Genomic DNA, 24,876 nt, shown 5'->3' with positions numbered 1-24,876 from the left:
TCAAAGAAGGGGGAGCGAGTCACCGAGGACCCGGAAGTGGCCAGGGCCCGGGGAGGGGAAGGGAGGAAGGGAAGAGAGGGGCAGAGGGACTGCGGAGTCCCAGGAGTGAAGGGTGGGTATTAAGGGGTCAGGGGGCCTCTCCCTTTGAAATCACTGCTAATCAATAGATGGCCACAAGGCCAAGCCAAGGGCGAGAGCCTTTGGCCAAGGGCCAGCAAGGGTGTGAGAAGACCAGAGCCAGTGAGCCCTGGGGAGGGCGAACGCTGACATTCAGCCTCCTTCCAGCCCTGGCCTTGTGACGACAGCCTTCCCCACACTGCCGGACGGATGCGGGAGCATGAAGGATCCCAGTGTCTAATTTTAGCCAAGTGCTCCCTGCCTCCTCTGCTAACAGTGAGCAGAGTCTGGGCGGGTGGGAGCGCCCACCCCGGCCTGGGCCCTGCTCTAATGGAGGTGCCAACAGTCAGGGAGATCAGCCCCAAGCCAGGGTCTCTGCAGGCCAGAGGCTTTGCTGGGCAGGGAGGGCTGTTGGCCTGGGGCGGACACTGAGACCAGTTAGTGACACAGGTAAGATTAGACTGGACAGATTTGCTATCCTGGGTCTGGAGGACCTCAGACAAGATCCTTAACTTCCCTAGCCTCAGTTTCCTCACCTGTGACACAGGGCTAGTAATGGTTCCCATCTCAAGTGATGCGTGGCAGGCACTGGCCCCAACAACTCTGAGCTGCTGCTATTCCGTCACAGGGGGCCCCAGACCAACTGGCCTCTCCAGACGCAGTCTGCCTCTGCACTGAGCTACAAACCTGAGGAAAACAGCCTGATTCTGTCCAGGAGGCCAACTCAAGACAACAATTTAACTCCAGGGACTTCAGTGTCTGGACCTTCCAGGAGCTGGGTTTGGGTGGAGCAGAGAAGGAGCCTCATGCTGGGGACTCCCGGGGACCGTAGAGACAACCCCTTATGGGCAGGCTGGGACACGGAGCCTGAGAAAGACCCAGCCGTGCCCAGGCACAGCCAGACGGGTGGTGGCAGAAGCAGGCATAACCCTGGGCTCCCCACCACCTCCCCACCGTGGTTTTTAACCACCACAGAAGCCCTGTACTGCTGCACACAGACCACAGGTGCTGGAGCAGAAGTCCCAGCCAGTGCCAGGGCCACAGAAGGTTGCCCAGTCCCAACTCCAGAAGGTCAGACGTGTCCTCTCAGCTGGCAGCGGCCCCCCCTGCAGGTGGTAGGTGGGCACGGCCACAAAGCCCCTTCCCAGCACTCCTCCACACACACAAGGTAGAAGCCATGCAAAGGACTGAGGGGGACACAGGCCTGATGAACCCGCAGGCCCCCTCCACTTTGTGTCCTGGCGGCAGGTCAGCTGGCCCTCCTGCCACAGCACCTTCTGAGCAAGTGGGTCAGGGTGCCTCCTGCAAGAACGCTCCAAAGAGGAATTTCTTGCACCCCAAATTCCTGAGCACCTGGCCTGAGGCAGGGGCAGAGTCTCAACTCCTTTTCAAAGGTGTCCCCAGAGTTTTACAGGGTGAGGGCAGTAGAGGGTGACGTATTCCTAAGCCCTCCTTCCCAACCTCTTCTCTGTCTTCCCCATTGGTGGCCCCCCTAACTCAAGGACGGTCTCTGGAGGTGGAAGTGCTGGGCCGAGACAGCTCCCAGCCCCCTGATAGACCACCACGCCCCCCTGCTTGCCTGCTGTCCCCGCCTTCACCCGAAGGTGTTCTCCAGGACTATTCCTGAGCAGGGAGCAGGAGAGCAGGGCCTCCGCACCCACATCTGCTGCTCTGAACCCACTTCATCAACCTCTGACCTTAAGATGGGCTCAGGTCGCAATCAAAACTGGGTGCTGCTCACACAGAACAGCAGGAAGGGGTGTGAGAAGAGGCCTGTTCAGGAGCCAGCAGTCCTGGGATCTGCCCAGCTGTGCACTCGGCTCTGGACAAGCTCCCAGGGTGCTGCTCCCCGGGGCCTGAAAACCGGATTGGACAGCAGGGACGAACCAAGCACAGGCCTCGCCCACGGTGGGTTGTCAGCAGACGATTCCTAGATGTGCACCTGTCATCCCTGAGTCTGGTTGCGGTCAGGATGGAGGTATGGTGTGGAGGACAGACTAGGCAACCCGCGTTTCAGGCCCAGCTCCCGCACCCCAGGGCTGAGGGTCCGAGGCAAGTCCTCCATCCCTAGGCCTTAGACTCTCCTTTCATAAAATGCAGGGATCAGACTGAGCTGGCAGGAGTGGAAACCCTGTGAGACTCCCTCAGTAACTCACATGTCTGGTACCAGTAACAGACAGGAGCAGTCAGTCACAGCCCTGCACCTGCTGCATCCAGCCAGGCTGCTGAAAAACGCTGATGCCAGAGACAGGACCACACCTTTTCTGCACCTGACTTCTACCCTGTCGTGATTCAGGGACCCAGCTGCAGCTTCCTCGTCTGTAAAGGTGGCACACCTGGCAAGGTTGCGAGGCTCACATGAGAATGTATTCACAAAGAGATGGCGACAGTCCAGCGCCAGCAGGGAACTTTCCTGCCGCCATCTCCTGAGACGAGGAGGGAGCCCCTCCCCCTGGCAAGCCCTCGGGCGACAGGAAACAATGTGGTCAGGTGGAAAGAGCTTGGGTCGGGATAACTAATAAGGTAATCAGACAGAGTTCCTGAAGGTTGATCAGCTCAGGGCACAGACAAACTACCCTGATCTGCCCTCATCAGGCCTCAGGGCTTTGGCCGTGGGTGCAGGCTGGTGGGAAGGGCTGGGAACTCCTCAGGGCAGGGCCTGGTGTTCTTGGTAAGTCCTCAGCAGAGCTCCACATTGCCAAGGACACCGGTTTTGGCGGTCACACGGAGGTGAAGGGTGTCCTTATACTTTCAGATGCTGGGGCCTCACTGCTCCTCCCCCACTCCCCTTCCAGGCTTCACCACCCTGGCACCACCCTAACGACCCTCAGTCTCCCACTGGCCCTGCTACCAGCCTGCTGTGTCTGGCCTGAGGCTGCCCTCTCGGAGGGAGGGGGGACAGGAGGACTGATGGACGGAACTCCTTTGCACAGGGAAGCTACGGCGGGGGGGTGGGGGGGTGGCGGCCTCAGGTGCTTTATCCGGAAATGAGGAGACGCCAGCTCAGACACTTGACCACATCTCAGTGTGAGGCAGCCTGAAGCAGATCAGCTCCACTCCCCCTCCTGCCCTTCCCAAAGGCAGCAGTTCACAGTCTGCAGAGAGCCTGTCTTCCCTCCCACTACCCACTACCGTGCGGGTAGTGCGGGACCCCCTCTGATGGCCCCCACCCCTGCACCTGACTGCCCAGCAAGGCCAGCTTTCAGCTGACTCTCAAACTGCCAGATCACACAGGGCACCCTTTTTGCAGGTTCTGTTTCCCTGCCCAAAAGTCTTGCCTCGGGGTGTTTTCCCCCAGGTCCCAGCCCAGAGAACACCACCACCTCCTTCCAGGTCAGGCTCCCTTTCCTCCCTCCCCAAGCAGCCAGCCTCAGGCTCCTCTGGCCACTCCACCCGCACTGGCTCGCCATGAGGAATAGGGGATGCTACGTGGATAAAGCAGACAGACAGGCAGCTGGATGGGCCCCAGCTGGCCGCACCTGGAGGCGGGGAGGGCAATGGCCTGTGCCAAGTTTGCTACAAGTAGCTGAGGAATAACTAGTCACAGCCCCTGGGAAACCAGGACACAGTGTGCTTATTACAAAATATCTTTTATTGATAAAATAGCTCAAACCTTTCAAAGAAAACACCTGCATTTCACAACAGGGGGGGCACAGGCAACCACAGCATGGGTGCCCTGGAGCACAGGTGAGACCATCAGAAGACGTTAGAAGCCAGTCCCTCCCCTGGGCCCACCTACCTACCCAGCCCTGCCCCAGGGCAATGCCCTGGCCTCACACTGAGACTGAGGAATGAACTGAGGACTCTCTTTGCTCCCCTCCATTCCTTCCACCCTGGAAAATGCCTTCAGTACCCCTCCCAATCTGCCCGGGTTAGAGAGCCACCAGTGCCCTGCCACTCGGGCCCCGCCCGGCCAAGATCCCACTGGCTCACGGCTGGAGGCAGGCACTGCCAGAGGGGACCACTGGAAACATCCTTCAAGTGCTCCAAATTGTTCTGGGTTCAAGGTCTGAGGTGGGGGTTGAGAACTAGGAGGAAAAGGCCCCTGGAACCCCATTAGTGGGATAGAGCCACACGGCTGGGTTGGTGGTAGCCAGCCAACACCCACCCAGGTGGGATCAGTTGTGCATCCCAGGGACCCATTTGGGGCTTAGAGCTCTACCTGGTGATCCAGTGCGAGGCTCCCCCAGGGGTCCAGAAGGCCATGGCTCACCTGCCCAAGCTGTGAACCCTGCCCAGGGGCTCTGTCACCCGCCACAGTCTCCCTCGTCAGACTGTTCCCAGGGTGTGGGTATTTTTAGCTATCTTGGAGAAACAATTTGCCTGCATGATGACAAAAGGCTGATTCCCCCTGAGGGGGCCCAAGTCACAAAAAAACCTCTTGGTGTTGCAGGTAAAACATCAAGAAGTTGTCATGCAGTATAATAACTCAAACCGTTGCAGGCACAAGAACACGTTCTCAAAGAAACCCTTTAACTGAAATAGTCATTCTGCCTGCCACTCCCCACTTCCAGTTTGGGGTAGGAATTCACATACCCCAGGCACAGAACAAAAGTCTATAGGAACACAGGTGGTGGTAAACACAGAGAAAGGAGATTTTTATATCACCAAATAATCACATTTTCTGGTTCTCTAGGTTCCCCCACAGAGCTCAAAGCTTTCTGCAATGCCTTTCATCTCCCTGCAGCAAGTAGGCAGCAAGCTATTGTCGCCCTGGATTTTGCAGGGGTGAGTGCTAGTGATCAGGGGTGTCCTGTTGAGGCAGAGGCCAGGTCTCCAGAGGGGTGCCGGGTGCGACACAGATCACAGTTCTCGCTTTCAAAGAAACCACAAATCCAAGAGCAGGGAGAAGGGGAAGAAGGGCCCAGGGACAGTGCCAACCCATAAACCCCCGCCCAGCGCCTGTTGGGGGTCCACAGGCACTCGGCGTCGTCTCTGCTTCTTCCTCAGCAGCAGGCCCTCTTGGGGAAAGTGGAAGTCTGGCTTCCTGCTCTTTGGTGGGGAAGATGAAAAAGAAACCAAACACCACAAGCAAGTGGCCTGCCAGGGACCACAAGGTTCTCAGGAAAGCTTACTGGGTCCCAGGGTGCCAGGAGGGAGGTGCCCTATCCCTGCCTGGCCTCAGCCACACTCAGGAAGCTCCAGACCTCCTCCATTTTTCTGTGGTCTGGCAGGTGTGGAGAAGATGTTCCCCCATAGCTGAGCCAGCAAGGGAAGGCTTATTACAGCCCCCTGTGAATAGCGCCCTGCTCGTGTCCCTCCCAGCGTGCTCCCAGGATGAGGCCTGCAGTACCTGAGCAGAGACCAGACAGCCCCAGGGACATGGCCACATAAAACAGGGTAGGAAGCAGGGGGGCCCTGGTGCCACCTGGCACCAACCCCACAAGGGCAGCAGGCAGGCGGCTCACCAGGCCGTCTGGGTCCACTGGCGGCAAAGGATCCTTCGGAAGGCACGGCGGAAGTCCTGGTTGAAGACAGTGTAGATGACAGGATTCAGCGAGCTGTTGCAGTAGCCGATCCAGAAGAAGAACTGGAAGAGGCCATGGGGCACCTTGCAGTGCTGTGGGCAGATGGCACCCAAACTGTAGCTGAAGAAGAAGGGGAACCAGCAGAGCACGAAGACGCCAATGACCACGGCCAGCACAAAGGTGAACCTCTTCTCCCGGGTCAGCTGAGCCCGCCGACGCCACCACTGCCCACCCGCAGCACCCATGCCCCTGCCCAGGAGCACCTGGCCACGTAGGGTGGCCAGCACCCGGGAGCCCTGTGGCTGCTGCAGGGATGGGTTGCAAGCTGAGGCAGGGGATGCTGGCAAGGCCTGAGGCTCACACTCCTCCTCCTCCTCCTCCACCTCCTCCTCCACCTCCTCCTCTCCAACTTCATCTTCTAGAGACGGTCCACAGACACCTTCCTTTGGATCCTGGCATGCATGTGGAAGAGAAGGCCAGCTGGGTGGCAAGGTGGGGCTCACAGGATCTTCAGGGGTCCTCGCCTGCTCCTTCTCCCCAGTGGACTTAGAGTTTCCATTGGCTTCTCCGGGAGCAGCCAAATGAGGGGCCAGGGTTGGCTGTTTGCCTGAGGCTCCCCCAGGGACTGGGTGGGGCTGCTTGGATTTACACTCCCCAGGGCGTCCCTTGGCCCTAGGACCTCTGCGGTGGCTACGTTTAGCTATCAGGTAAATGCGCAGGTAGACGAGGATCATGATCAGGCAGGGAGCGAAGAAGGACCCAATGCTCGAGGCCAGGATGTACCAGGCCTCTTGGTTGAGCTTGCATTGCGGGCGTCCCCGGGGTTGGGGGCCTGGGTCGCCCTTGTAGATGAGAGGCGGCAGCGAGATGACAGCTGCAATGAGCCACACAGTTAGGATGATGCACTTGATGCGGCGCGGGGTACGTTTGGAGTTGTACTCCAGAGCGCGGCTCACAGCCCAGTAGCGGTCCAGGCTGATGGCACACAGATGCACGATGGATGAAGTACAGAAGAGCACGTCGAGCGCCAGGTACACCTCGCACCATGTTCGCCGGAAGTACCAGTAGCCCAGCAGCTCATTGGCTAGCGAGAAAGGAATGATGAGCGCGGCCACCAGGATGTCAGCTGCGGCCAAAGACACCAGGAACAGGTTCTGTGGGGCTCGCAGCGAGCGGCTCGTCAACACCGCCAGGATGACCAGCGAGTTACCAAAGATGGTGAAGAGAATTAGGAAGGTGATAACTGCTGCAATTGCCGCGGTGGCCTGCACCGAGTAGGGCTCCTGGTGGTCCATGGCAGGGTCGAGCCGGCCAGAGGGGGCGTTGCTTGCCCAGCGCAAGTACAGAGGGAGACAGTGCTGGTCCACCCAGCTAGGCTAGATGAGGGGCTCGCCCCGCGGGCGGCGCTGAGGGTGCTGGAGCCCCATGGCTGGGATGAGTGGGGCCCAGGAGGTTGGGGGAAGACTGTGGCTAGGCACCACTCTCCTACATCCTCTTCCACTGGAGCCCGGTGTCCCTGCGATCCGCCCTGAGAAGTTTTTCAAGTTGTCCGGCTGCCTGCCCCGCCCCGTGAGGGAGCGGGGAAAGTGGCTCCCTCCCACCCCCAGGCTGCCGGACGTGCTCTGCGGCGCGGGGTCCCACGGGCTGCAGGGGCACGCGTGCCCGTTCTCGGAGGAGGCGCGGAGGTCGAAGCGCTAGCTTGCTCAGGCTCGGAGCCGCGCCTGCAAGCAGCCGGCGGCAGCAGGGGAGTGGGGAGCCGAGCTGCTTCTGCAGGAGGGAGGAGACTGGAGGCGGGTGCAGGAGGCGGGGCAGGAGCGGGCGGGCGTGCCTTTCTGGGTGGAGGGGCACTTGGAGGAGGGCTGGGGGCCGCAGACTTTCCGGTCTCGCCCCCACCCCTTCCCCTCGGCCTTTGGGTACCAGAGGTCCAAGAGGCCAGGCAACTGGGATCTTCCAGACACTGGGAGGGATGCTCGCGGGAGTGGAAGGGTCGGTGTGTGCAGGGAGCAAGGATGCTGCGCAGGCGGCACAGAAGGGGACCCCCTCTCCAACGGAATACTGGGCTGGGACCGAGCCCAGGAAGTTAGGACCGTGGGCACGAGCTGATCTCTGCTCCCATCGCCCAAGAGCCCCAAGGAGAGAGTGGGTGGGTGTTGGGCGCTGTGGCACAATAAACTGCAGCCACGCCGGCGCCCGAGGAAGCCAAGTTGAGGGAGTGGGGGAAGCAGGGAGATGGCTGCAAACCCCAACTCCTAAAGCGTTTCTGCCCAGACTAGGTTCCCGTCGGGCTGGAGGCGTTCTGGGAGACATTGGATGGCTGGATGGCGAGCGCCCCCTGCCGCCCTCTGCAGCCCGTAGTGCCCGGGGCCCTGAAATGCTCCAAGACCGAGGGACAGGGGAGTGCTCCGAGATTTATGGCTTCGCTTGCCCTGTTTCTCCTGCAGCTGCCTTGGTTTCCTCCGTTAAGGAGAAAGAGATAAGAGGAAAATTGGCTTGACTCAAATTTAGGCAGCAACCAAGATGAAGCCAAAGGTTTGTTTGGTTTGGGAAAAGGGGCCCTGGGCAAGCAACCTGTTGACTCATAGCAAGAGTATGTCCCCAGATCTTGGGGGTCTCAAGATCATGTGTGAAAGGAGGAGCTTCCCTTGCTCCCTGTCCAGTCCCGCTGATTGCCCACATGTGCGCTGCGCGCCCCTCTCTGGTGGCTGTGGGAAGAGGAGTTGACGTAAGAAGAAATTTCCAACTAAACACACACCCCGCCCACTCCCATCCTGGCCTCAAACAGCTGTGGAGCATGGCTCTCCCTCAGGAACCCTGTTCCTACCCACCCTCCTGTTGGCCACTGCCACCAGGGCCAGCCTGGGCAGCCTCAGGGGCACTTTTTTCTGTGCTTCCAGAGTACTTCATGCTATCAGCCCAAACTAGAGCCTGGCCTTGTATTTCTGGCACAGTGCTACATGACATCCTCTGCATAAATAGGTACCTATCCAACCTGGGGCGCAGGACTGGCCTTGGGTCACTGGACCTTCCTGTCAGCTCCACCCTCATGGTAACACCTCGGGCACACAGACAATGGCTCATCCCTACCCAGTCTCAGATGGGTGGTATCTCAGATCCCCCAGACACGTGGAATGGGTGGGGAGGTGTGTTCCTCCTTGACCCTGGGCTGCCAGCCTAGCCAGAACCTCTGTTAGGTTTGAGTGCCCACAGCCAAATGGGTCCAGTGTTGGCTGGGCTGGGCTGGGTTCTAATCGGGCAGCCAGCCTCTCTTGCCCTGTCAAGAAGCACATTTATGGATGCCTCCTCCCCACTCACTGGGCTGGGTCTGCACCCACAGTTGCCAGGAATGGGGAGGTCTCAGGAACCCTTTCTATGGGGAAGGACAGAGGGTGGACATTGGAGCAACCACTTAAGTTCCTGCCTGTCTCTGTGGCTCCCTGTTCCCAGCTGTGCAGTCGGAGAGCCCTGGTGGCCCAGACAAGCTTGGAAAGGACGACTTGTGCCCTCTCCAACCACACTCAGGTGGGGGCAGGGGTGGGGATGAGGTCCAGACAGCACAATCGGCATCAGCCTTTGTCTCTGGCCCATCTTCCTTAAAAGGCCAGGCCTCAGGGCTACTGGAGGAACTGAGGTCAGAACAACTTTACTCCCCTCACTGCCCCATTCAGGTCCCCACTGAGGGGTTCTTACCTGAAGGGACAGCTCTGGGTCTTCCCAGCACCAGGCCCTGCTGGGTACCAGCCCAGGTGGAGACAGCCAGAGCTGGTCTACAAGCACCCAGGAGGCTCAGCCACCGCCCCGGGCTGTGTCACCTGCTGCCACCTTTCAGCCCCGCCCTCCAGATGTGCCTCTGGCTTTGGGGGCAGTGAGGGCCATTATATAACTGGATTTCTGTTCCTCTCTGCAGCTCTCCATCTCCTCCACACACCTCGCAGCTGCCTGTTCCACCCAGCCCTGCAGGAATCAGAGCCTCAGGCCACAGCAGGGCTTCCTTCAAGTACATCGGACTTTTCATTGCCATCCTGTTCCACCAGGCAGAGTTCAGATCCAGACCTATGAGCAGCCAGCAGTGGGAACTGCCTAGAGCAGGCAATGGTCTGCCTTCCTGGCACCACCAGGCTACATGTTGGTCCCTGGATGTACCCTAAGCTCCCCTATCTCCAGTCCCTTTCAGGGGCTGTTTACTCTGACAGAAACACCCTCCTTACTCTCTTTCTGTGCTTGGTGGGCCCTGCTCTCTCTTCAAGGTACACTCATCTGTCACCACCCTCACAGACAGAAAAAGGTACCCTGTTCTCCGCTCTCCTTGATTCCATGCGCACAGCACCAGTCTCCCGCTGAGACCACTGTTCTGAGATGGTATCCAGTGGGTTTCCTGCATTGCTCCCTCTGTCAGAGTAGACATCCTGTTGAATGGTGACAGGCAGGTACCAGGCAAGTAGGGTGCCCAAATGAAGGTGCCCTCAAAAGATGTCCTTGGAAAGGGGGGCCCCAGGGGCAAGGTGACCTGGTACCATCTTTCTCAAAGAAGGAAGTTGTTCCATTCCTGGCTGTAAGAATGCAGCGGGAGTTGTGCCATCTTAGCTGGAAGCCCTGGACCCAGCCCTGCAGGCCTGAGGGGTGAGACTGGTCCCAGGTCCTCCCAGGCCAGGGCTCTAGCAGCACAGTACCCGCCAGGATGATCCTCAGACCACCCTGTACGACCCGACCTCGCCCCTCCCCAGCCCCTCCAACAGTGCTCTCTGATGTCAGTCGGCCATCTCCCTCCCTCCACCACCCTCACCTAACAACACCCCAACCCTGGTCAGGAGTAGATTCTCACTTTCTGCCTCCGACCAAGAGGCTGCCTTTTCCAGAGCAGAACACTCACTGCACTGACTGGCCTTGCTTTCAATTCACGACCACAAGTCTGCAGACTTTCCTGGAGCTTGGTTCCCTCTGTTCAGAATCAGCTTTGCTTTCATTATCCTCTCCCTACCTCTCACTCCCTGCCCCTCCTTCCCCTTGGCCTCTGCCCCTAAGCTGTGACTTTGCCTCACACTCAGGAGAAAGCAGAAGCCATCAGCTGGGATCTCCAGGCTGTCAGCCCGCATGCTCCCTGGTGCACTCATTCCAGTTCCAGCAGCCTCAGATGACATGCACAGTCCTGGAGCCCCACCTCTGCCTTTGGTCTTCGTGCTGTAAGGGTGGCCCTCAACCCCTGCATCCAGTCACTGGTGTGAGTTCCTCAACCTTGAAAATACACCCCAATCGCACCCACTTCTGCCCATTTCCACTACCCCCATTGCTCTTGCTTGCACAACTGCAGTGGCTTCCGGCTGTTCTCCCTGTTCCCATCCATTTTCCACAGAGCAACCAGAGTGGCTTTTAAAGTATTAAATCAGACCTTATCACTCCCCTCCCTAGAACCCTTCAGCAGCTGCTCCCTGCTGGCCTCAGAGAATAAAACCTTCCCTCTCTGATGGGCCTGGCTCTGCCTGCTCCCCACTCTACATGTCCCAGTTCCCACAGGCCTGACACCCTCCTCCCGCCTTTGCATTGGCTATTCCTTCTCCAGGTTTTCACCAGGGGAGTCTCATCCTGTCATTCAGGTCTCAGTTGAAATGCCAACACCAGAAAGGAATGCTCCCTTCCCTGATTGCAGGTGCTTTTTTTTTTTTACCTGCCTGTGTACCTTCCATCCCTCTCCCCATCCAAATAAACATAAGAACAGAAATTCTGTCTTGCTTACCATGCTATTCCCAGCGCCTACAACAGAACCTGCCTGGCACCCAGTTCATGACAGATGTCTGTTGACTGAATAAATTGATCAGTGAGTCCCCACAGCCATGTGGTTGGGAATCGGAGAACAGGCCACAGACCCCGGGACAGAGTGGCTAGCCACCTGGGCTCTGCCTGGTCAATACCCTCTCAGGGGCTGAACCGGGGCTGGAAAACCAGGGGCAGGGTGGGGCTTGTGGGACAGGTCTAGGCTCAGAGCTGGCTTAGGGAATGGGCTCTATAGAGAGAGGGGGCTTCATGGGGACATGACAGACAGCATCGTCCCTATCCACCCCTGAAGAAGAGGAGGGGTGCTCCTCCCCTTGTACCACCAGGTTCTGCCAGCTTTACCTCAGTTCCCGGAGAGTGCAGATTCCAAGACCAGAGCCATATTTTAATGGAGGCATGTGATGGGAAGCCTCTGAGAGCTGGGAGGACCTCACTGGGCAGAAAACATGTCACCTCCTCCGACTGATGTGGCCACCGGGAAACCCCAGGCCAGAGCCCAAGGCCTGGCTCAGCCCCTCAGATCTGAAGACTGTGAGGCAGTCACACCCATTTCCACACAAATGAAGGGGCACTGAAGGTGATGTGTGTATCTTAGGGTCAGTCCAAAGACTTTGCTTAGCAATCTCCCAGGGGAGCTGTCACTTGTTGGGAGCACGGCCAGAGCCCCAACTTACTCCAAATTCAGATACCCTCCCCCATGCCTGGGAGCAAGAATAGGACAGCTTTTCCTCCATCCATGGAAGCTAATGCTTGAGATCAGGGTCCTGTTTAGTCTCACAAAATCCTTGACCCAAGAGAGCCTGAGGGCAGAGGCTCAGCATCCTGAGTGTGCCCACATGTCCCCTGAGGTGTGCAAAGGCCGAGGGTCAGCCTGCACTCCCCCTCTGGAAAATGGGCATGACCACCTGAGGCCCAGCCCAGGGCAGTGAGGAGCTGCAGAGGCACTCATGTGCGCGCACATTTTAGTCACCACAGCACCCAAAGCCTGGAGCAAACACCCAACTTTATTTCTGCCTCCAACATCTGAGGTACCTGGCACCAGTGGGATAGGCATGGGCTCCTGTTCTCTCCCGCCCTGGGTCACAGAACAGCGCCACCAGAGGGCTCCTGTTGGGCTCACAGGCACCCTTGGCAGTGTTCTTTGCTCCCAGAACAGCCCTCACTGGGAAGGCCAGGAGCCGAGGACAACCGGGGACTGAAGGGGGGCAAGCAGGGTAACCTGCCCAGCCCGTTGCCACCTTTTAGGGCCTCCTGTAGCCACAGGGGAGAAAAGACTCCTGGAAATAGCAATGAGGAGTGGTAAGGAGCTTTGAGTTCTGTGTTCAGGGTCCTCACATCTTTGCTGCCTTTCCCACTGTGCATGCATAGAGGACCCCAACCTCTTCCTTATCTCCCTGTGGTGACACCCCCATGACTCTGGAGCCTTCCTGAACTGCAGTGGAGGGAGGCGGGCGCTGAGAACCTTCCGGAGAGCAGAGCTAGAAGCTGCAGATGCAGGGCACCATTCCCAGCACCCAGACATCAGGGACAGGAGGCTGCTCCCACGGTCCCAGCGTGGGGCTCCCCTCAAGGCCTGGCCCAAAGGAGAGGTGGGGACAGTACCATTAGTTCACACTGGGGGACTGGGCTTCAGCTACAGGAGGACTTCACAGCCTTGAAGGCTAGAATCTTTTTCCTCATCCCTCCAAATCCCTGTCCCTGGGGCATGTCACCCCCTAGTCCCAGCATCCTCCAGGGCTGAGGGAGACATGAGAGCAGGCAGAGCCAGGTGTTTCCAACAGGCCTGTGTCCCCTGACCTAGATGGTCCCTTTGTCCCCAGGTGCCCTTGGGGAAACATGGTGGGAAAGGAGGGGGTAAAGGGAGAGGCATGGGCCTCAGACAGGGAGGCGAGACTGAGGCTGGGAGACAGGGGTGTCACCTAGAGGGGCCAAGGGTTGCTTAACCCAGCTGCTCTGGGTTGAAGATGCCCTCCCCACTTAGGCACAGAAGCCGCAGTCTTGACCTCTGGGTCTATCCTTGGAGTGACCCAGAGCTGGACTCCCCACAACAGCCTGGATAGGTGCAGGCTGCTCTTCTCCTAGAGACAGCACTAGGGGCACAGTGGGCACTTGGGCCTGCCGGGAGGACTCCAGGGGGACGCCGGGAGCAGCTGCCCCAGCCTTCGAGCCTGTGGAGGAAACTGAGGCCCGAGGCCTGCGTGCAGAGGCCTCCACCTCAAACTTCCGTGGGGCGGGGGCCTCCCACTCCAGCAGGCTCTCGCCAGCCCTGGAGTCACCGGGGTTGGGGCTCCTGGACTCTGCCAACAACGCCTCCAGAAGCTGCTGCAGGTGTGGTCCAGAGGCTGGAGTGGGGCTCCCACCATCGCCATGCGCCTGGAACCCTGGGGCAGAAAAGACAGGTCACGCCCCAGAATTGCAGTGGGAAAGTGTGTCCCAGCTGAGGAGAGCGGGAGGTGTCTCCAGTGTGATTCACGGGAAGGCAGCTCCTCTCAGGGATGTGAAGGCCCACTGTGCCCCTGCTGAGTCAAACACCTTCTAGAAGTTTTACGTTTTTTCCACTTATGTGTAAGTCTTACATACCTCTGGAATTTATTGCCACGTGATGTGAATTAGGAATTCATTTTTTAAAACAGATAACTAGTTGCCTTAGCCCATAGTTGTCCCTCCCTGCTCACCTCTGCAACCCCATCGCCCACCACGCCACCCTCACTGACACCACCTCAGTACAGGGACCTTCTCCAGGTTTCTCAGATCACCCTGCCCTGTCACTCACCTCCCCCACGGGGGCTGCAGTCGTAAAGCCGGAGGACCCGTGTGATGTCTGAGGTGCTCAGATTCCATCGCTGGCCAATGTGGACACTGGGGCCCCAGAGCGGTGTGATGGTGGGCAGCCCACGCCGGCTGAAGGCGAGCCTGGGACCCAGCAGGCAGGGGTCTGAGTGTGGATGACAGCGAGGGCTGGACAGGCAGGGCCGAGGGAGGAAGGAAAGGAAGGGGCCTCACCTCCCGTAGTGCATCACGGATGTGTAGTCATAGGGCACCAGCATGTTGCTGCTCCGAGATTTGATGAAGTTGATTTCAAAGCCTGAAAAAAGTTATTTGTCAATGGGGAAAGAGAATGGGCGGGGGAGTGGTGGGGGGACAAGGGACTTCCAGGAAGTGAGCTGAGGGGTTCAAAATGACAGCCGAACATGCTTCTTCCTACCCCTCTCCCCCCAACTGGCCCCTGGTCCTGTCTCTCCTGTGTGCCTTCACTCTTACTACCCCTGACCTAGGAGGGTCCACCCCTGACCTGGGAGGGTCCACGCCTGCACCAGGCCTCCTAAGCATTTTCCACCTGTCTTCTCATCATCTCACGCTCACCCTGTATAAGACTAGTCTTCGTCTTCCTTGAAGCTGCCCCCTCTCGGAGTACCGTAGATGCTCCTGCCCAAGTGAAGGGCCTCCTCCGCACCTGGCTTTACAGACCGGCTAGCTCATCATCTGCTGCGGTGAACCCGCATTCCCCACGGCAAGCCCAGCTGTTCTAGCCTCAAGCCAGCAGCACCCAGCACCCACGTTCGCAGTCCAGCACTCCCCCGTTGGCCAGAGCGCCCACTTCTGTTACGTCACCTGGGTGCTCCAGGCCTGGGAAGGGCAAGGCTCCCTCCCCTCTCTCCTGTCCTTCACAGTGAGCCTCTGAAAGGAGAGCCGGGCCCTCCATCTCTGTCCCCCGGCCCGGAAGCCACGCTCCAGGCCCAGCCACTTGCACACCCTCCCCGTGGTCACCACGAATCAAATGGCAGCCCATCTGCTGCCTAAAATGTCTGCTCCTAAAGAGTGCTCATTTCTTCCTCAAAACCAAAAACAAAAAACCCTTCAGTTATTAAACAATTTGAAACAGGTAATATATTCATCTGGTTCAAAACTAAAAAAACTTTAGACGTAGTGTCTCCCACTCCACCCCTTCTGAGTGCCCACATCCCCAACCCCAGTTAGTTACTGCTAATAGTTTGCATGTCCTAGCAGGGTTTGTTTGGTACCTATTAACCAAATACAAATATTCTCCTTTTTAAAGTTCTTAAGCAACTTTCCCCATTAGGGTAGCAGGTGCTACCCTGTTTTATTGTTAAACATTTCCTGGGTCTATTAGTGCTTTGTTTCCTAACTCATTAATTTCTGCTTTTACCATCATTAATTTTTTCTTAACTTGGACTGAAATGCTCACTTTGTTCTCTGCTTGTTGACAGAGTGGTCAAGGCCGCGCGGTCTCCCTGATCCCTGCTTTAGCTGTGAACTGTTGGTTCTAATGCATTTGTGACTTTTTTTCCTTAGAATTCCTCTATTTCTTTAACCCAAGAGACAAGAGAAAAGGTTTGCTCTTTTTTTTAACTTTAATTTTCAAGTGGAAAAAGTTTTGGGTTTATTAGTTTATTTTTTACTTTACGTCATGATCAAAATGTTCATACTAACTTTACTTTTTCAAACTGGAAGTCTTATTGCTGTCATAGGATAGATTTTCACAAGTATTCCATAAACACATGGAAGGAGTATAATCTGTTTTCAGGGTACAGAGTCACCATCACCATCCACTTCCCTGGACTGATTCTGATCCCCGATGTCCACGCCCTGAGCGCACCCTCCTCTGAGACTCCAGGATGCTGCTCTGTCTCAAGCACTCGCAGGCCTGACCCTCGGCGGTGGCAGCCTGAGTGCCCTCTGCCTGCTGGAAGCCTCTGCCTCCTCCCTCTGCATCCACACCCCAGCCAAACTCCTGACCATGCATCTCTTCTGCCCTCCTTCTCTGTGGAAGAGTTCTATTCCTCACGCCTCCTGAATCAGGCTATCCCCCCAAAGAGGGCAGGGTCCCCCAGTGACCAGGATCGAACCTGCTGTACCCAGCACTGTTTCCAGCACACAGGCATCAGGTGTACTGGCCCAGCCCCAGAACAGCCTCCCCACACTTCTTTGGTCCTCCACGCCCACCAGCAGCCCCGCATAGGCACCACGCCCCTGCAGCACTGCCCTCAGCCACTGGTCTGACACCAGCAGGCTCTGCTCAGCTCTGCCCCCTCCCCAAAAGCCAAATGCGGGAGGGACTGCTAGTTGGGATACCATGAGCAAGGCTCCTAGAATACCCAGTGACCCACCCTCAGGTAACCACCAGTGTGCACGAGGAGAAATGCTGATCCCCCCACCTCGGCAAGACTGTGGGGGGTACAGATAAAGGCGTAGAGCCCAGAGCAGTACCATCTGGACCACTTCCCAGGTCTCAGAGAGACGGGCACCCCACCCTCCCCGTGGAAGACAGGCAGATGGTGGGAGAGTTGGGCAACCTCTTCCAAATGGCCAGGTAACTCCTCAGACCCTGGGTCAAACCTGTGGCCTTCTCTCTGGACTCCTAGGCCTAGCCCGGCTTGTGCAGCACCTGGCTTACCTGGCAGGATCTCATTCCAGTTGACACGAATATAATGGTCCCGGTCAGCACGTGAATGCTCATGCCAGAAGCCCAGCACATGCATGAGCTCATGCAGGACAATGCCCGGGCCCCTCTGGAGACAGCTGGGAGCCAGGGACACCACCTGCATCCCTCCACTGCGCCCCACGCTGGAGAAGCACCTGCAGGGCCATGAGAGCGAGCTGGGTCGGCACCAGCCCAGAGAGAGCTAGAGCAGACCCAGCCCATCCCCTCCTCCCTAGTCCTGGGATAAATGAGACAAACATGGAGTTGCCACCTGGACCCTCGTTCCAGGCTTGCTGTTCCAAAGTCCCTGCACTGCCTGGTCTTCTGTGACATGGATGTACTGAGCCCCATTACCATGCTGGGTTACAAAAAGGTGGTAGGAACTCATAGTAACGTGGGTAATGGACACAGCTAAGTGAACGTACCCACACAGGGAGATGTGAATCAACGCTACCACACACATTAGCTAAGGCCCCTGACAAGCTAGGAAACAGCATCACCTTCATTTCGGAGAAAAGGCAGAAGCTGCTCTGAAGCCAAGGGGCTTGCCTGGGGTCAGGCAGCTCCTGCATTGTGGAACCTGCATCCGAGGCCAGCACTGTCCCACCAAGGCTGCACTCGCCTCCCAGACCGTGGGGTCTCCCAGGGATGAAGGCTTCATAAAGGAGGGCCAAGCACCTAACTCCCTCTCCCCACCTTCTGCCCTGAGTACTATAGGTCCAGCTCACATCAGGCAAGACACTCAGGGTGAGCGGGGGTATTGGGATCTGGGCAGACAGGCCCAGAAACGAGTTTTAGACAATGGCTTAGTTCATTCCAGGCTGCACACAGGAGAGCGCTGAGGAACTTACCTTGCACGTTTGTACAAACACACACACCCAGAAGCACTTACCCAGACATGGGCATGATGGAGATGAAGTCTCTCTGGCCATGGTAGGCAACAAACCTGATGCATGTGGAGCGTTTAAACTCGGCAAACGCCTGCAGGATGACCTTACGGCTGGGCTCATCTGGGGAGGAGACATCTGGCTGAAACCCCTCCAAACCCCCAGAGCCCTCATGGCCCCTGAAGTCTGTATCCAGGGCAGGGAACAAAGCTTCAAAGCTCACTCAAATCACCCCCCTGAAGTGTTAAGGAAAGGCAGCATGATCATGCAAGGGGGAAAAGCTGGGCTCCAGACAGAGGTCACTGTCCCCTGGCCACTTGGTCTTGGAATAGATCAGACAGTCCCTTGATGTACCTTATCAGGTCCTCCAGGATCTTAACCCCCCTCCCCCAGCTCAGGGGGCCCCAGGAATAAAAGAGCTTCTGTATCTATGAGGCTTCTGTTTGTTTTGCAAGTTTGTTACTTTTTGGTTTATATTCCACATATGAGTGAAATCATATGGGTTTTGGTCTGGCTTGTTTCAGTTAGCATGGTACTCTCAAGATCCATCCACATTGCTCACAAATGCAGATATCTTCTTCACGGCTGGGTAGCATTCCACTGTGTATATGTACCACACCTTTATTTTTAAGGGGGTGCTTCTGGGGAAAGGGCTCTTTGGGCGGTGCTGAGAGGGGGGCTGAGGAATGTACAGAAGAGGAGAAAACCCAGAGAGGAGCACAACTGCAGGGAACAGGGACGGCGCTGGGCTCCTAGTGCACACTCACCGTATTTGCTGGAGAGCAGGAAGGGCACCTCCACCACACCCCCGTTGTGGGGCCACTTGTTGCTCGTAGCTGACAGTAGGTGGAAGGGACTCTGGGGAGAAAGGGCAGATTTCAGGGACCCCCAGGGACACATACCAGACAAGCTTTATGCCACAGTGTGCCACACCTCAGACCACAGAGCTCTGAAGATGTAAGTGGCCTGACAGGCACGTGACAGTGGGGAGGCCATTAAAAATTTAGGTAAAAGCTGGGAAGTCAGACACGTGAATGGTGGTGCCTAACCCAAATGTTTGTTCTGTATAACACAGAACTTGCAGCTGATTCTAGCAAGCTGATAAAAACAAAACACTCTGGAGGGATTGGCTAGGGGTCCCAGCACCCCAGGACGGCCTAGTTCAGAAGTGCTCACAGCTCCACCGGCAGCCCCTCCGTGGAGCACAGCAGCTCCCGAGCACCCTGAGCCTGTGGTAGAGACATAGCGCAGGATCCTCCCAGGCTGATGCTAAGGTGAGATACCCTTGGCCTTGGCAGCTCTACTCTGTTCTTCCCCCACCCCAAACTTTCTGAAGCACAGGCTTCACAGCACCCAGTGTGTCCTGCCCCACTGGCCAAAAGTTTTACTGGATTCTGCACTCTTATACCCCACACTCTCTGGGTAGTGGGGAACAGAGGCCTCTCGGGCCTCGCCTGCTGCGCCTCCGGGTTCCTACCCAGCCAGCCCTGCCTCATGGTATGCTATGCCATCTGCGGGCAGCCTCCAAACCACAGAACAGTCTTGCTCTCACCAGGTCACTGTCCTATTCTAGAGCTTTCTGCCATCCCCAGTCTCCTGAAAAGTGGCATTGGTATTGCTCTCCTGAAAAGAGTGTTCCCTTCTCCACTGGCTGTTTGCCCCAATTCCCATCCATCCAGCGCCCGTTCTGACTGCCTGCCAACCCCTGCCAGGATGGTGTCTGCCTTACTCCTTGTTCTGTCTTTCCCAGACCACCAACACATCCCTACAGCCCCACCAGCCTCTCTGCCAACCCATACTCTGCTCTCCTCTCATTCTCATACTTCCTGAGCAACTCCCCTGGTCAGAATACCAAGCTGGGTCTTGGGGGCAAAGCCCCTTCCTCCAGGAAGCCCGCCCAGGAAGGTAGCATCAGGAATGCATTCAGGCCAGCTATTCCTAATGGAACATTCACTCTTGTTTTGGCCAGACGGGGTGTCTACTGAGCTATGAGCAACAAAGAGATCCCTCCCACATCACAGCCCAAGACACCTGAGGATAGGGGGAAGCTCAAGTCCACTTATACCTACTCACTCACCGGCCGGAGGATGTCCCCCTCAAGGAGGAAGCTGTTCTCTGGTGTTTCCTCAGGAATGAGCCCTGGGAAGGACGGGAGGGTTGCATGAGCCCAGGCCCCCCAGAGCACATGCTCTAAGGAAAGCCTTGCAGAGGGCTTGACTGACAGATCAAGCAACCGCTGGCTGACTCTATCCTTCCTCCAACTCTGGAGCCAGAGCCCCGCCCCTCCCCCCCTCAGACAAGTCACACAGCCCCCTCTGAGCCTCAGTCTACGAAAGTGTGATGCTTCTCAGCCTGATCACACCCTTCTCTCACTCAAAGGCAGTCCTCGTCTCCCATGATCTCCACAGCCCCTACTAACTCCTGCCTCTGTGTTGGAGGCCCTCTGCTGCTGGGAGGCAGCCTTACTTCAGCACCTGCCCCGGCCCAAGGCACATTCCCCAGAGCATGTCCTGGACTCTGCTGTCTCACCTCCTGTCCCATTTAGTTCCTGCCCCTCTGGGATTGGTATTCAGGACCCTTTTGGTGGCAAGTGACAGCAATATCAGCCGAAAGGACAGAAGCAGAGTGAGCACTGGCTCCAGGGAGCCCGGCTCTCTCCCTCTCCTCACCTCCCTCTCCTTCTCAGCTTGTCTCCCCTCTCCTTTCCTGACTCCATTTTCTGCCACAGCTGTAGCCCTTCCCCATAAGTTCTATCCAAACATCTGAGCCCCACGAGGAATCCTGGGAAAAGGCCTGACACCCTGGAGGTGCCTGAGGTTGGGCTCCCTAGAAGCAGAGCCAGAGCTGGGCACCACCTGGAAAGTTTCCCGAGTGACAGAAGAATGCCTGAGAGCTTGAGGGAAGAACAGGGCTCAGCTGGAGGGCAGCCTCAGCCCGATCCTAGTGGAGGCCTCGGCTCCACTGGCACCATGGTCTTGTCCCACCTTGAGGCAGGAGCCAGACCCATGTACCCCGGAGTTATTGTGGACCCCCAAAGGCAGGGAAGGGAGCAGCTGCCCAACATCCTGGGCTGAAAGCCTTCAGCTGCACGGCCTCAGCAGCCAGCATTTCCAGCAGCTGGGACTGAGTGCTTCCCAGCTGCTACAGGAAGCTCATGGATCTGTAATTGTCTGGGCTGCCAGCAACAGTAGCTAAAAGCTTTATCGCATCTAAAAACAATGCCAGGAAAGCCTCAGTTTGAGTCTGGCTACCCACAGACAGATCAAAGTCACCAAAAGGTGGTGTCCTGCCACGCTCCAGCTCAGCAGTGGCGGGGCTCTGGGCTGGCTCAGAGAGAAACAAGTGAGCAGAACACTAGGTGACTACCGCACCTGGGTCCCGTCCCCCAGGGCAAGGCCACTCCACTCCCCTGAGGAAAGCTTCTAACATCTGACCCCCAGTCTGTGCTTCCATCAGCGTGGACCCAGCACACCAATGTGTCCTCATTCTCCACTGGAGACCCCAGTTGGGGAGGCCGTGGGGCTCCCGCCTCACTGCCTCTGCACCCCGGCTCATCCCCACACACCTGCAGGCCATGAGGAAGCTGGGGGGGGGCACGTTTCACACGGCCACTAACAACTGAGCTAGGCACCAGGTGCAGAGAGTCTCGTGCTATTCTCAGGCCATTTGTAAAAACCTACTTTTCCCCCTTCCTATAAAAATAACAAGCAGTGGAGAAGATAGAAAAACAGACTTGGAAGAAGTGGAAGGTAGAGACACCCCTCCAGAGCCGGCGAGTAAGCCTCACGCCTCCTGCTAGCTTTTTCTGCCCGTCAGAGGATTAGCACAGTTCTCACCACACCATGTGGTCAATGTCATGGCCTGGCACCCTGCAACAAGACACAGCGCACTCACCTTGGTTAATCGCAGGGATGTCCTTGTCCCAAGATGTCTGGGTCTCCTCAGGGATCAGGTTTTCTGAGAAGCTGCTCCCACAGACTTCTGTGCAGGTGGAGGCTGCGGGCGCTCCTAGGATCAAACCTGGCCCAGACACGCGGGGCCCATGGTGCCCCCATTGTGGGAGAGGTTGTTGGAACACGGGGTGGGGATGTGTGAGCCTTCCCTAAGGGAGGCCTCAGGCAAGGAGTCCTGGCAGCCTGCCTGGCCTCCTCTCTCAGCCACTGCTGGTGCCAAGCCCTGGCCTAGACAGCTCTGAGGAAGAAGCTCCCTTAGCTGGACGACTGAGCCCCAACTGAGTGAGTGGGTGTGTCCAAGGTAGAGGAGGCAGCAGGAAGGAGGGGCAGGGGCAAACCTGAGGCTGCGACATGAGGACACAGTGAGAGCTAGCCTCTGACCCTGGCCTACAGCTCCTTTATCAGCCTAGGCCTCAACCTGGGCAAGCCTAGCCCAGCCAGCAGAGCCAGCAGAGCCAGAAGAGCCAGCAGAACCAGGAGTCTGAAATGCCACAGCTTCCAGGCAGGCCCTCTGCTCCCTGGGTCTTCAGGAGGCCTCCCCTTGGGGCCCCCAGGAGCTGACTCTAGGAATATCCCTGAAGAGCCCATTCTTGAGCCATTCAGACCAATTCAGAGTCCTGCAGGCTTCAGCCACACCCTTGGGCCTCTCCCAGCACCTCTGCAGGCTGGAGCCAAAATAGGAGGGTGAGGCAGCTGCTTACCTGGCAAAGAGAGCAGACCCAGCACCCAAGGCCAGAGACCCGCCATGCTTGCTCTCTCTGCTGTGGGCCCGGTAGCCCCGAAGCAAGCAGGAGCTGTGACCCAGGCAGGAAGAGGCAACCTGATTACAGACTTAGGTTGTAAGTCTGCCAACCCCCACCCTTAAATAGCAGCTACTGCAGCCCCCACCTGCAGCCCCTCCCCAATCAACTCCATCTGCAGACCCTCTGCAACCAACTCCTCCTGCGGCCCCTCCCACTCCTGCCTGTGCTCCCCACCTCTGGACTCTGGGATTCTGCAGTCCCTACGGAAGGTGCAGGAACTTTACACAATGGGGTTAACGGCAAATCCCATTTTACATCCTGGTCAGGTCCTTCCTGGCTTGGCTGAAGTGGATGGGAGCGGGGAGAAGCTGGGTACAAGGCTCCCTGGGGAGAGGTATCCCACTGGGGCTGTGCCTCTGCCGAGGCCCCCTCCCACCACCAGGGGGCAGAGGGGAAGAAAGGTGCTGAGGCTCAGTGCTGGGAGGGACCTCATCTTCCAACACAGGGAAATCCTTTTTCTGCCTCTGCCTGTGCTGAGATGTGGCAAAAGCAACGTGAGACCTAGAGGCTCCCCCAATCTGTCTGTGAAGGAGGGAACGTTCACTACATTTTTATAAGCTTTTATTTTCACATACATATAGAAAAGGATACAATCACAAGTTCAGGAATCAGGGAAAGTTCACAAGCTGAATGCCTGGTGTAAACTACGCCCCAGAGAAGCCTGCCATGGGGAAGGGGGAATTCTTGGGTACTTAGACCATTGCATGGGTGCTCCCGTTACCCTCAAAACAGCCTTGCAGAAATAGCTGTGCAAATCAGCATTTAGACCCACTTCACAGGTTCAGAAACTAAAGCTCTTTGTCCCTCTTCCTGCTCCCCTGAACCCCCTCAGCTTTCAAGAGGCCTGTCCACAGAGTGTGGTCATCAGGGGTCTGCCTGGATTAATGTCCTGGAGGCCAAGGATTTGGGGACTTCCGTGAAGGGAAGCCACGGCACCAGAGATGCTAGCTATTGTCCTCAAGCACCTCTCAGCATCCTGGTCTGCCTGCAGTCCAGGGTATCTCAAAAGGTAGGAATTGGCCTTGGCTGGTGTGGCTCAGTGCATTGAGTGCTGGTGTGCAACCCAAAATGTCGCCAGGTCGATCCCTAGTCAGGGCACATGCCTGGGTTGTGGGCCAGGTCCCCAGTAGGGGGTGCTCAAGAGGCAACCACACATTGATGTTTCTGTCCCTCTCTTCCTCCCTCCCTTCCCTGGTCTCTAAAAATAAATAAAGAAAATCTCTTTTTTAAAGATAAGAATTATATCATAAAAAGAAATGATGAAGATAGATGCCCTGGCTGCCAGGCAGAGTCGTAACACATGGAGCTGACCCTTCAGATGAGGGAGTTCAGTAAAATCATTCTAATAATTGATAATCACCCTACTCGGGTAGAAAAACAGATTCTCAGTGAAGAAATGCAGTGTGTCTCGAGAACATTATGTTGAGTTAAATAAGCTCGTCACGACGGGACAAACACTGTGTGATCCCACAGGCATGGAGTGTACAGAGCACTCAGATTCCTAGACAGACGCACAGTGGCGGGGGCCTGGGGAGGGCATGGGGAGCTGCTGTTGGACCCGGGCAGAGTTCCACTTTGCAAGATGGAAACATTCCGGAAATCCACTGCACGGCAATGCAAACACGTTTAAAATTACTAAACCATACGCTTAAAATAGTCAAGATAATAAATTTTGTTGTATATTTGTTACCACTGTTAAAGATTTATTTTTTTTATTTTAATTCTTGTTCAAGTACAGTTTTCTGTATTGTATTCCCAGCCCTGCCCCCCCACTGCTCCCCACCTCCCTCCCATTTCCACCCCCCCACCTTAGTTATTGTCCATGTGTCCTTTAAACTTGTTCATGTGAGTCCCTCCCCTTTTCCCCTGTGATTCTCTCCCCTCTGGACCCTGTCAGCCTGTCCCGTATTTGAGTGTCTTTGATCACATTTTGCTTGCGTGTTTGTTTTGTTGTTCAGATTCCTGTTAATGGTGAAATCATATGGTATTTGTCTTTCACCGCCTGGCTTATTTTGCTCAGCATAAAGCTTTCCAGTTCCACCCAAAGGGTAGGAGCTCCTTCTTCCTTTCTTAAAGATTTAAAAATAAATAAAAAGGGAGGAAGGGGAGAGAGAGAGAGAGAGAGAGAGAGAAAGGAGGGGAGGGAAGAGGTGCAGTTTGTTTGGAAGACAAACTCACAAACCTGGGGAGAGGAAGGTGGAGTGGTCGCGAGGGGTGGGATGGGGTGACAGAGATGGGACAGGCGGGCAGGGGTGAGAGGGCGGGGTGGGCGGGGCCTCAGCCACCAGCCCCGCCTCGTGTGAGGTGAGCCCGTGTGATGGGAAGGCCCAGTGACTCCTCAGGGGCCCAGATGCTGCCGCCATCCCAGATGGGCGTGGTGTCGAGGGCAGGTCCAAATAAAAGCCCACTTGGGACCCGAGACCCGAGGAAGCCCTGATG

At 56.8% G+C, this 24,876-nt stretch overlaps 2 protein-coding genes across 2 annotated transcripts; both read right to left on the bottom strand.

Moving 5' to 3' along the window:
* Window positions 1-3,691: 3,691 nt before the first annotated feature.
* ADRA2B (adrenoceptor alpha 2B) lies at window positions 3,692-7,318 on the bottom strand. The gene has a single exon (XM_037056742.1). The coding sequence runs from the start codon at window positions 6,878-6,880 to the stop codon at window positions 5,522-5,524; it is 1,359 nt and encodes a 452-aa protein (XP_036912637.1). The 5' UTR covers window positions 6,881-7,318; the 3' UTR covers window positions 3,692-5,521.
* Window positions 7,319-12,850: 5,532 nt separating this feature from the next.
* On the bottom strand, window positions 12,851-22,402 carry ASTL (astacin like metalloendopeptidase). The gene is made up of 9 exons (XM_037056741.1): window positions 22,336-22,402; window positions 21,576-21,701; window positions 19,759-19,820; window positions 18,449-18,539; window positions 17,687-17,804; window positions 16,768-16,949; window positions 14,355-14,436; window positions 14,125-14,264; window positions 12,851-13,732 (listed from the first exon to the last, which is right to left on the bottom strand). The coding sequence occupies exons 1-9, from the start codon at window positions 22,379-22,381 to the stop codon at window positions 13,329-13,331; spliced, it is 1,251 nt and encodes a 416-aa protein (XP_036912636.1). The 5' UTR covers window positions 22,382-22,402; the 3' UTR covers window positions 12,851-13,328.
* Window positions 22,403-24,876: the final 2,474 nt, after the last annotated feature.

Source organism: Sturnira hondurensis, unplaced genomic scaffold (genome assembly GCF_014824575.4).
Source record: "Sturnira hondurensis isolate 20B ecotype Veracruz unplaced genomic scaffold, ASM1482457v3 Scaffold0009178, whole genome shotgun sequence".
Lineage (NCBI taxonomy): Eukaryota > Metazoa > Chordata > Mammalia > Chiroptera > Phyllostomidae > Sturnira > Sturnira hondurensis.
This window is presented reverse-complemented; position numbering and strand designations above follow the sequence as displayed.